The sequence below is a fragment of the Danio rerio genome, chromosome 1, assembly GCF_049306965.1.
Source record: "Danio rerio strain Tuebingen ecotype United States chromosome 1, GRCz12tu, whole genome shotgun sequence".
NCBI lineage: Eukaryota > Metazoa > Chordata > Actinopteri > Cypriniformes > Danionidae > Danio > Danio rerio.
The window spans coordinates 59,827,630-59,840,000 of NC_133176.1; the positions used below are offsets into that span (position 1 = coordinate 59,827,630).

Consider the following 12,371-nt stretch of genomic DNA (forward strand, 5'->3'; position numbering starts at 1 on the left):
TTTAATTCCACCACAGGCACTTTCTTTTTTGTTATCGCTTTAGGAAACGCTCAAAAATACAGCATTGGGTCAAATCTGACAAACCCAACAGTTGGGTTCATTTTTTTATTATTCCAATGTTTGATGGTGTGTTTAAACAAAGCAGCAATATTAGATTCAATATTTAATTGTTTAACTTTGATTTAAAGTCAAGCTGTTGGCATAAACGACAACTTAATCCAAAATATATATCCAAAACATGTATGAGCATTGTCAGTTTTCTATAGTATATATATATATATATATATATATATATATATATATATATATATATATATATATATTTAGTATATAATAAATAAAAAAAATAAAGTGGGGCTAATAATTCTGACTTCAACTGTATATATAAAGTACTATAAAAATCTGAAAATATGAAGTGTAAGACCAAGTAATTTAAAAAAAAATTCTAAATAAAACATTCATTAATACTAAGTCATCTTTATTTTTTTTTAAGTTTGCCATAAAATATTTGAAATTCTCATTTATTTTTTTATTATTTTTTTTACAATAAAATCAAGATCAACCTAAAAGTTGGGTTTGTCCAAATATGACCCAACATTGTATTGAAACAACTCAGCATTTTTATAGTGTAATTTATAAATTTAAAGCATTAAAGCCGAAAAACCAACCACTCGTCACTTTTAAAAAATGCTGGGTTGTATTAAACTCAAAGATGACATATTACGCCTCTTTTTACAAGATTTAAATTGTTCTGTGATGTCTCGAGAGAGTGTGTGTGTGGTGTTACAGCTTAAAATACCACACTAATAATGTTTTCTAACTCTGAAACTCGCCCTTTTAGGTTTTAATCCTAATTGGTGACTGTCGCTTTAAATTCAAATGAGATTGTGCTATTTTCAGAAGAGGGCGGAGCTACAAATGCCTGTGTGTCCTATAGTGGCTGATTCAAAAACAAGACTAACATCCTATGCAAATGAGGGAAAGATGGTCACTAGTGGGCGGGGCTTTCCCCCTCTGATGACACGTACAAAGGGAGAATGTCAATCAAAGTGTTTCTGCAGACTGTTTCTATCAAGTCAAAAATGAAGTAATACACTTTTACAATTAGAGGCTGGTTTTATTCACACACTGCTGACACACAACTGTGTTTAAACCCCTGATAAAAGTGATTTCTGCATAATAGCTGCCCTTTAATGTCATGAACATTCAGTCATGAACAAGTCAATCGTGTTTGCTTGACTGTAGTACAGAATGCGGCGTTAAAGCGCCGAGCATTTAAAACAAGCTGCTGCACTCAAACATACTTTAACACCGCGCTGAATGAACTGCAAGACCTCAGCCGTGTCTGACTGTCTGAATCTATCACAATCTCATGCAGAAGACGCACAATTACAACCCCAGACCCGTGCAGCGTTCAGCTGTGCAAATGAAGATGGTGGGCTTCAGGGGGATTTGATCAGACCATATGCTGGAGCAGAAACATATATGCTAATATGGCCGCCTCATTAAGGGAAATTACTGCATCGTAAAGACCAATGAGCTTCCAGCAAATGACCGGAGATCAGAATTAATGACGGGGGAATAATAGCTACACGCCTCACTTGGGCAGGCCTTATTACATTATAATGCAGGTCTATTATATACTGCTACAGGGAGACTTAAGAGACCACTTGAACATCCTCAGCTGGATTTATGATTTATGCGACTGAGTAAATGGCATTTTTGCTTTATTCTGTTAAATTTGAAATAAAACAATGGTAATTTGAAGCATTTATTTGTTCATACTATAAAAATGTGGCATGTTTTCAAACAACTTTATAGTCATTTTTTAGACGACACAATATTAATGTTTTAACCTTTGTGCACTGTTCACATTTACTACCCTAAATTTACTAAAAAAATTTAAGGAAAGGTTTTGTTAAACAAAAAATTATGTTTACAGCTATATTTAGCTTGTTTTGACACTAAGAAATAATTATTTGTTTTTGGTGTGGTCAGAGATAAATTTGGTAAATCTTTCATTTTGAGCCCTGAAAAGTCATAAAATAAAAATTAATAGTAAAGCGACGCTATGAAAGCATTTGTTCATGCACATAGAGCAAGCTCATACACAACACACACAAAAATGAAATGATAGGGGATGACACACAACTTAAATCAAGACATTTTAGCATGTCAAAGTCAAATTTATGCAAATAAAATATATTTCCCAACAACAAAATTGTGGCTAGTAATAATGGCGAGTGGCTAGTAATGTTGGAACTAGCCACAGTGGCTGGGGATCAAAAAGTTTATGTGAAGCGCTGAATATTGTGAAATATAGTAAATATAAGTATTTTTTTTTATAATTATTTTTAGGGGTTTTTCACCCTTATTGGGTTAGGACAGTGAAGATTTTACAGACAGGAAAGTGTGGGGAGCAGAGAGTAGGGGAAGAATCGGTAACGGACCTCGAGCCGGGAATCGAACTCGGGTCACCTGAGCACCTTGGTGCTGTGTCGACGCAGTAACTACTAGGCTAGTGGCGCCAACTATTAATAGTAGGGGTGTAACGATTTATCGTTGTACGATTTATTGCGATGCAAAAATGTCACAATATGCATCGTGGCGTTATGACGATTTGATTACGATATGACGTCCGTTTTCTCTTATTAGTTGAGCTGTTTGCACGTGAGCTACGTTCCACCTGCTGTCGCACATGAGTTCAGATTGCAGCAGCAGTAATGTTAGCAGACCAAGATGAGTGGAGCTGAAATAGTGGATGGCCCATCCTCTCAAAATCAGACGTCTGGCAACATTTCGGTTGTACAGTCATTGCTTTAGACTCGTCCGCTTTTTGACACGCATACTGGGTCAAACATAGCCTAAGTTTTAAAGTCTTCACAGTGATTTACATACTTTGCACAGTGACAGGGATACCTCCTAATGGTGTTGAAAGAGTCACATACTGTATTTATAAGGTACAATTTACCCTAAAATATCATTCTGTCTTCATATAATGTTCCCGCCGTGACGTGAGCTGTTACTACAGAGGGCGGACTTTCAGAGAGGCGCGCGTATGGCAAGCCGTTTTAGCATTTAAACCTTTGTTCTGACTATCCATAAATATATTTAGAGATATCTCTAATTATATTTTGACTAGTCATAATTATAATTCGACTAGTCAGAATGACAATTAGAGATATCTGCAATTACAATTGTACTAGTACGAAATCAGATTGGAGATATCTGCAAATATATTATGACTAGTCATATTCCTCCATTGACTACCATTGAAAAATATTTGCAGATATCTCTAAATGAATTTAATTAAATATGAATTAAATACCTGGAAATGTGGATTTTTTTTTGCACACACAAAAAACGCAAGTGACCAAGCAAAGCCTTAAGCTCTTACTGTTAAATTCAATTGAATAGAAAGCTTATTATTTTGCACCTTTACTTAAATTGTTCCTTAATTTTGTCTCTGTCATTTCAATAATATTTTTAAGAAGTTTTTAAATTGTTTTATTTTCCAGAGACAGGCCTGTTTAATTTATTTTCTTAAAGAAGGTTCAGTTTAACAAGTTGAAACAAAAGAAATACATAAAAAAATAGTTTACTTGGTAAAATTTGCATTTCAGTTTCATTTTCAATTTTTATTCCAAATATCGTGATACATATCGAATCGTGAACATTATATCGTGATACACATCGTATCGTGAGCTGAGAGTATCGTTACACCCCTAATTAATAGTTTATTTTTTTGTATAATATAATATTTTTCATAGTTTTTTATTGTTTATTTTCAGCATAAAATGACAATTGGTGGGAATGACAAAGATTTTCATCTGTTGAGGCTGAAAATCAGTGTTGTTTCAGCAAATGTTGACTCTAACTCTTCTGAAGTTAACCCTTCTGTACTGTTGGGGATGTTTTCATCCACTCTGTTCACGTGGGTTTTCTCCCAGTGCTCTGGTTTCCCCCACAAGTCCAAAGACATGTGGTATAGGGGAATTGGGTAGGCTAAATTGGCCGTAGTGTATATGTGTGAATGAGTGTGTATGGGTGTTTCTGAGTGATGGGTTGCAGCTGGAAGGGCATCCGCAGCGTGATAAATATGCTGTATAAGTTAGTGGTTTATTCCACTGTGGCAACCCCGGATTAATAAAGGGACTAAGCCAAAAATGAATGAATGAATGTAATCAATACAGTCTTCATCTGTTTCCCAGAGATCATCATCACTGCAGTAAATCAGGCTCACTCACACTAAACAACCAGACTCTTTTATTTTGACCGTATTTTTTCTTCTCGTTCTCGCTTCTTGTTCCCGCAGGCAATAACAAAAGTGGTTTACACAAATATCGTAATTCAGCTCCTGCAGACGAGATCTTTCCACAAAGCACAAAAACACTGAAATGAAGCAGATGCATGAGTTTACAATCAACACCACGTCCAGGCAAAGCTCTGCGTTTCTGACCACTGCTGAAGTCTCATGGACAGCCAACTGAGCATCTTCAGCTTTTCACTGCTGCGTTTCCAATGTTTCCAATGTTTAGAAAGCAGAGGGCCGTTCACACATCACGTCATTTGATCGTGAAAGTTTGGTGTGCAGTTTCATGTTTTCCAGGTACACATAGTTGAAAACAACGTAACTTTTCAGAATGTCGCAAGCACAGCAGGACATGTGACGTGAACATAGCTGCCAACATTTGTCTCTGAAATTCTGGATGACAGGGGGGATGGGGGGTGTTTCAGGCGCCCAATACGATCAGACACTATACCAAAATTGGCGGGGGTGTTACAGACCGTAGCAAAAAAGCTAAGGACCAGGGACGGGGTGAAATAACAGTTTCCCGAAAGAAATAACAAAACGGGAGGGTGGTGGGAGATGGGTCTGAAATACGGGAGACTCACGGGAAAAACAGAAGTATTGGCAGGTATAGACATGAACCAACTAATTAGGGTTCAGTACCAATTGGAAAAGCACAGCAGTGTTTGGATGCACTGTGTTTGTCTGAGGTATTTAGTCTACAAACACAGTATGAAGCTGTTTGGTTGTAGTGTTGTTATGATAATCATGGAATTTGGTACCAATCGATACTGAGATTTTAAAACGTCCATTTCCTGTGAACATTTGAGCGTGTTCTTAAACAAAGCTGATTTGCCATTGTGCTCAACAGAAATCAGGGGCGCAACTGCACATTTACTGATGGGTATGCGGCTTCAACTTTTCCGCGCCCCCCCCTTCAATCCAACTATATTTTAAAACAGGCAAGTGATAAAATGTGGAAAATATTTCCATCAATAAATTAAAGATATTTTTTCATAAAGATATCAATATGCTTCAAAAAATACAGTTTCGCAGTTCTGAACACACCTGAAATAGTATGAATTAGTAAAAGGTATAATTACATTAAGCATGTTAAGTCGCAAAGAAATGCCTCTCATACCTCCCCAAATTTCTTCTCAATTTAATTTTCCCTCACTAAATGATTATAGCACCTTGACTAGCCTTGCTTTTGGACTTTTCGTACTACATTTGTCAAAACAAAATGATAGACATGGGAGTCCTAAAGGGCAAAAGAACATTGTGATTACTTCTCACATGTATAAAGTGAGAAGTGTAAGGTCTGTCTTTGCCAGAACAATTGACTGAAACTGCTAAAAGTGAAATAAAAAAAGACTGTCAAATGTTTAGTGTAAAAAAAACAGTAACAAACTGTGTGAAATGTTCTATTTAATTGAAATTTTATAACTTTGTTTGTAGCTAAAATTAAAATAGTTTTGAGCTAAGAAGTTACCAAAAGGCCTGATGAGTCAATATGATACATAATAAATTCATAAAAACATGTATATGGTATGAAAAATGGGGGGGAGGGGTGGAATGATTTTTTAATTTAATAAAATACAATATTATAAGCGTATAAAATGCTAAATAAACATTTTTAACAATATATATATATTATTATTATTATTAATATTATATATTTATATATATATATATATATATATATATATATATATATATATATATATATATATAATTTGAAACTTTTAATATGGATAATTTCAAAAATAGTTGTGGCACAATGGCGCCCCCCATGTGTGACGCCCCTATGCGCCGCATATACTGCATACCCCCTTTTTGCGCCACTGACAGAAATGACTGTGATTGGCCGTAAAGGTCATCAGTTCATCGAACTCACCGCTGTTTACTGAGTGTAACCACAGGTACAGGGACACCGCTGGAGGAGAAAAGTGGTCAGTGGACGACGGCAGAAGTTACCTGCCTTCCTGCCCTGTTGTCCTATTGTCCAGCAACAAAAGATGCCAAAGCATGTTGGAAGTTGTGAAGGAACTTCATGCTTTTCACACACTTTTAGACGCGACGTGTGAACAGCTCCTTAGAGCTTCAAAACACCGCATTCCATTTTAGTTTCCATGGTGACATGGAGCTTTTGAAATTCTGGAAGTAACATTCTAAACTTTGAACATTCTAAATCCCTCATGTGGAACAGAACTCCAGGACACACAGAAACAGCAACATCAATATTAATAATAATAAAAATCTCATCTTTTCAATGCAAAATGAATAGGAATGTTAGCAGCATTTAAACAGACTCTACAAAACTGACACACAAGTTTGGCTTCTGATTGGTCAATCCAGGTGTGACACACCTGCGTAATTATCACTGTGCATTTATGCGTACTCTGCTGCACAGCGGTGCCATTATATTATATTATACAATGAATCTTCAAGATCCTCAAGCAGAATGATGGCACTTGACACTACAATACAGTTTCAATCTTTCATTTTTTTAGTGAAGGTTGTTTACACTACCTTACAAAAGTCTTGTGGTGGATCCCAGTTGTAAAAGCAACAAATCTTAACTTGACTTCTAGTTGATCATTTGGGAAAGAGTCAGAAGGGGGATTTGTCTGTTAAATCATCTGTTGAACTGAATCCCAATCATCACCAGTACTGCAGAACACCAGCATGGAGCCAAGATTCACACAGAAATCAGCCAATTTTGGTGAAGGAAAAGTCACGGTTTGGGGTTATATTCAGTATGGGGGCGTGCGAGAGATCTGCAACATCAACAGTCTGAGGTGTCAAGACATTAGTGCTGCCCATTACATTACAAACCACAGGAGAGGGACAATTCTCCAGCAGGATAGCGCTCCTTCTCATACTTCAGCCTCCACATCAAAGCTCCTGGAAGCAAAGAAGGTCAAGGTAATCCAGGATTGGCCAGCCCAGTCACCAGACATGAACATTATTGAGTAAATCTGGGGTAAGCTGAAGGAGGAGGCATTAACGATAATTCGAAGGATCTTGATAAACTCTGGGAGTCCTGCAAGAACGCTTTCTTTGCCGTTCCAGATGACTTTATTAATCAGTGATTAGCAAAGATGTATGGATGCAGTCCTCCAAGCTCATGATGGAGTCAGACACAATATTCATTCTGTCTCCACTGCAGCAGGACTTTATATTCTATACTGGACATTATTTCTGTTCAGTGATGAGACTTTAGTCTAAGCAGAGTCAGACCTTACTGTCCTAATAAAATCATTCAAAATCAAGGCATGACCATATTTTATTGTGCTCAAATAAGCGTAATTTGGAGGCCTTTGCCTTTCATATAAGCCACTTCTGATACCAAATGCTCAACTAGAAAGCAAGTTATTATTTGTGTTTCTAAAACTTGGAAAAGCGACAAGACTTTTGTCAGGTAGTGTATATTGTGAATTGCATCTGTTAGTATATGAATACCATCACTCTATATTCATGAGTAAATTGTCCATCATGAACATCAGTTCTTACTGTTTTCACGCGGATACAGAATGATTAAGGGTCGTTTTTCATTGGTGTTCAGAAGTCTTGAGCTTCTCAACAATCACAAGGGAAACCTAAAAACATTCTGAAGCTCATTCGTTGTGTTTTTTTGTCTCTTTCCATTGCATTGTGGGTAGTCTGTAAGAATGGCACTCCAGTGATGTGTATACATGGACATACAGCGAGTAAACAGCTGACTTTACACACCCTACAGCTCCCGATGCTTGAATTTGACACTTTTATTAAAGCATCCGTTCATGATATCAATCCACATGAAAAGTTCTGGAGCAGAGCGGGAGATGAGTTATAAATTACACACGTTTGGCTTCTTCTGTCAGTGGTGAGAGAAAGGCAAGTGGATTATGGACGGCTCTGTAAGATGAACATTTAAAACCAGCAGTTTTTCCTCCTGAGTGGGTACAAAATCAAGTGTTTTTCCCCTTTCCAGACCCTTTGCTCTCTCTGAACCCCTCTGGTGGACCACTGTAATTCCCTTTAGATAATTGTAATGTAAATATAATCGGTATTTTCACCAAAACCAGGTTGTTCAGATGATCTGAGGAGTATTTTCAATTTACAAACTGTGATTTGAATTTACGAATAGGATTTGCATATTTACAAATTGCGTTTTGAATTCATGAATTAAATATCATAAATGTGAATTAAATTGTGTATGAATTTTATTTTGTAAATGAATTTTTTTTTGAGACTGATCTGGCTCTATACTATTGTAAGTCACTTTGGACAGAAGTGTCCGCTGAATGACTACGGCTGCGCCCGAAACCGCATACTTCCATATTATATAGTACGCTAAAATTAGTATGCGAGCCGAATTCATAGAATTCGAAAATCAGTATGCAAGAAGTACCCGGATGACTAACTACTTCCGGCGAGATTCTGAAGTGCGCATCCCATGCACGCTGTGCTATCCCATAATGCCCCGTGAGAGAATTCATGAATGGAAGTGAGGCGACGCAACTGACGCAGGTAGGTCACGTGACCATGACAAAATGGCGGATGTAGTACGTCCGAATTCCATTCATACTTTTCAAATTCATACTTATAGAACGCACTTTTCTAACGGCCGAGTAGTACGTTTAAATTCAAATGCAGTACCTACTGAGTAGTAGGCGGTTTCGGACGCACCCTAAATGTAAATGTTTAGATCAACATCTCACCCCCGAAGTCTTTCTGGTAATATGCGACTGCCGCATGTGTAAAATCTCCCTCCTCAAACGTTGGTTTCCTCCAGCACTGCAGCGGAGCCTTCATTGTTGAGCGGCCGCTCCTCCAGGCAGATATCCTCTGTTAGGGAGCTGCAGTTACTGGCGCCCTCCTGTGTCTGAGAGGTGAACTGCAGTCTGGCACGTCCACGGCTACGGCTCAGGCCGTTCTGCAGACCCGTCACCAGCCGCTGGGACTCCAGAGAAGATGAGGTGTCGGGGCAGTCGTGGGCAGCCGGCGGTGCTGTGCTGCTCTTGGCGTGAGGCGTCTGGCTGTGTGTGTGACGATACTCCTCATCAATGTCCTTGCCTAGTTTCCATCTCTTCCACTTCTTCAGCATCTCGCTCTGCACCTACACACACATGACAGAACCAATAGACCCTTTTCACATGACGCATTTAACATTCATCATACTTGAACGTTTTTAATATTTCGATTTTTGTTTCAACCAATGAACATTTATATGTATTTATGTGTGTATTATACAGTATTGGGCAAGCTACTTGAAAAATGAGCTAGAGTAGTGAGCTGAGCTATTAGCTACTCTACTTAAAATGTAGCTTAGCTACACTAAAAGCTGCCCTCTGGGAAATGTAGCAAGCTAAGAGCTACTTGGCAAAAGTAGCTTAACTACATCTAAGCTATTTTTGCAATTTTTATTTTTAAATCGTAGCAACTTAAATCCAAATCAATCACATCTTAGTGATCAATAAAACTGCCAATGAAACATATGAGGCATAATAGTTCCTTTATTTACTGTAAATAATATGCTGTACTAAACAGAAACACATTATAGTATATAACAGCTAAAACAAAAAATCCAATAAAAGCAGGTGTTACTCATTTAAAATACTATAGTGATTTATAGTAAAGAGAAATATTTTGACATAAGCATTATGCATGTTCAGACATCCCAAGTCTCCCGGAAGTTGTGGGAGTATCCCTGAAATGCTAGACACTCCCGGATGCCTGCAAATGAATGATAATCTCCCGGAAATCACGCGTCTCCTGCCTGGTCCTTAAATATGTTGCACACCCTTCTCTCCACTGCATCCCTACTAACTCTTAAGGTACGTCGCACGCAACTCACCCCCACCGCTCTTCAAGTACGTCTCGCGCGCACACGCCCCCCTTCACAGATACGTCACTCACTACCAACACCCCCCCCCCCCTCTTAGAGCACTCACTAATCCGCTACCTCCCGCAAATCAACTCTGTATTTTCTGACTTTTTCAAACTTGGAATGTCTGCATATTGTATATTTATTTAGAAATCTTCATTTATAAATTACACTACATATTGCAGTCATTTATAGTGGTACTTATAAATTACTAAAGTAATTTGGAGCACAGCATCAGAAATTAAGTTATTGCATCTTAACATGCACTTCTCGAGGTATGGCCATGAGGAATTCTGCATCAGAAATTACTCCTCTCCCTCAGTTATCTTTCCATCAAGCAAGTGTTCTCGTGTTAGCCTAATTTGGTTGGCGACGTCACCAACCAGAGGGGGCAGTAATGCACCAAAACGTTTCCTGTCAACCACCTTAAAACAGGAAGAAAAAGAAACTCTCATTCTAGCTATCATATGGATTTACTGTAATCGCCTAGACAACGGCCTTACAGCTTTGTGAATGTCTGTGCCGTCACTTACATTTAGTCATTTAGCAGACGCTTTTATCCAAAGCGACTTACAAATGAGGACAAGGAAGCAATTTACACAACTATAAGAGCAACAATGAATAAGTGCTGTAGGCAAGTTTCAGGTGTGTAAAGTCTAAGAAGGAAAGCATTAGTAATTTTTTTTTTTTGAGTACAGTTAGTGGTATATCCAGAGAGGCAATTGCAGATTAGGAAGTGAAGTGGAGACTAAATAGTTGAGTTTTTAGTCGTTTCTTGAAGACAGCGAGTGACTCTGCCGTTCTGATGCAGTTAGGGAGTTCATTCCACCAACTGGGCAGATTAAACGCGAGCGTTCGGGAAAGTGATTTCTTCCCTCTTTGGGATGGAACCACAAGGCGACGTTCATTCACAGAATGCAAGTTTCTGGAGGGCACATACATCTGCAGAAGTGAGAGCAGATAAGAAGGGGTGCAGCCAGAAATCGCTCTGTAAGCAAACATCAGAGCTTTGAATTTGATGCGAGCAGCAACTGGCAGCCAGTGCAAACGGATGAGCAGCGGAGTGACATGTGCTCTTATAGGTTCATTAAATTTATTCATCGGGGATTGGTAAATGTAGCTTTGTGGACGCTACTGCGCTACTTGACTAATAAAATAGCTTTGCTACTGAAAAGCTATTTGATTTAGAAAGTAGTGACGCTACCGCCACGCTACTGAGAAATGTAGCTAAGCTAGTAGCCGCTACTGCCCAACACTGGTATTATATCACCTTTGCATCAAATGACTAATTACCACTTGTGCAAGGTGTTTGTAATGCAGAGTATATGGGAGTGGGACAGTAAATTTGACGTTATTCTCTCTTCTGGCTGCCGTTATCAGTCTCTCACTATTGTTTCCCTTCCTCTGAATGTCTTGATAACACCGCCAAGGAGTTTCTATTTCATTAATTTAGCAAATATAGGATTGTAGAAATGATTGGCTCTTCTCTCACATTTACTCTCACATTTAAGTTAACTCAACTATATCGACTGAGAAACCTGGAGATGTGAAAAGGCTCCATAAGTATGATCTGAGACCTGCTTTGGATGATGTGACTTTTAGCCGTTGATTTTCAGCTTCACTCACCTCTTTGTTGACGAAGCAGTACAGGATGGCCACGAGCAGACCCTACAATCACAGACAACACAAGAACTCATCATGAAGCTCCTCTTTTAGGTAATCAGTGAGAGATTGAGGAGCTCTGAGCACCTGGAAGGAGCTGAACAACAGGTCGTAAAAGAGGCGGATGAGCCGCAGCAGAGACTCTTTGGGCACAGACTCATCAATGACGAAGGTGAAGAGCACGGCGTGAATCCCCAGCAGAGGAATCAGGGTCAGCGTCGACTTCGCCAGCCTGAGGAAAATCATATATCTCAAGGGCAGTTCAGACTGACATGAAAAGATGGACATGTATGTTTATCAAGTCAAGGTGAGCAAATAATTTATCAATTCTTGATTTTAGGCTAAAAGTATTGAGATAATAGAGTGGCCTGCTCAGTTGCCTGACTTCAACCCAATTGAAAACATTAAAACATTCAGCAGCACAACATCTATATGCTCTTTAACCACTGTTAATATCAATAGTGATGTCTGTGCATTGCAAATAATTTCTTTATTTTTGGTTTTAGGCAAAAAGTATTGCTCATAGAGTGTTTGTATACTAGTAAA

The 12,371-nt window shown here is 38.4% G+C and overlaps 1 protein-coding gene across 6 annotated transcripts in view; it reads right to left on the reverse strand.

The window, feature by feature from the left end:
• Window positions 1–6,519: 6,519 nt before the first annotated feature.
• Window positions 6,520–12,371, reverse strand: part of gcgrb (glucagon receptor b) — a 53,987-nt gene continuing 48,135 nt past the window's right edge. For 4 of the 6 annotated variants that reach the window (XM_073907115.1, XM_073907105.1, XM_073907118.1 and 1 more), the window contains exons 12-14: window positions 11,913–12,057; window positions 11,790–11,831; window positions 6,520–9,395 (exon numbers count right to left, since the gene is read on the reverse strand). In XM_073907115.1, coding sequence (XP_073763216.1) covers window positions 9,051–9,395; window positions 11,790–11,831; window positions 11,913–12,057 — 532 coding nt within the window. In that variant the 3' untranslated portion in view covers window positions 6,520–9,050. The remainder of the gene's footprint in view (window positions 9,396–11,789; window positions 11,832–11,912; window positions 12,058–12,371) is intronic. The other 2 variants (XR_012382518.1, XR_012382512.1) reach the window with 1 other exon arrangement.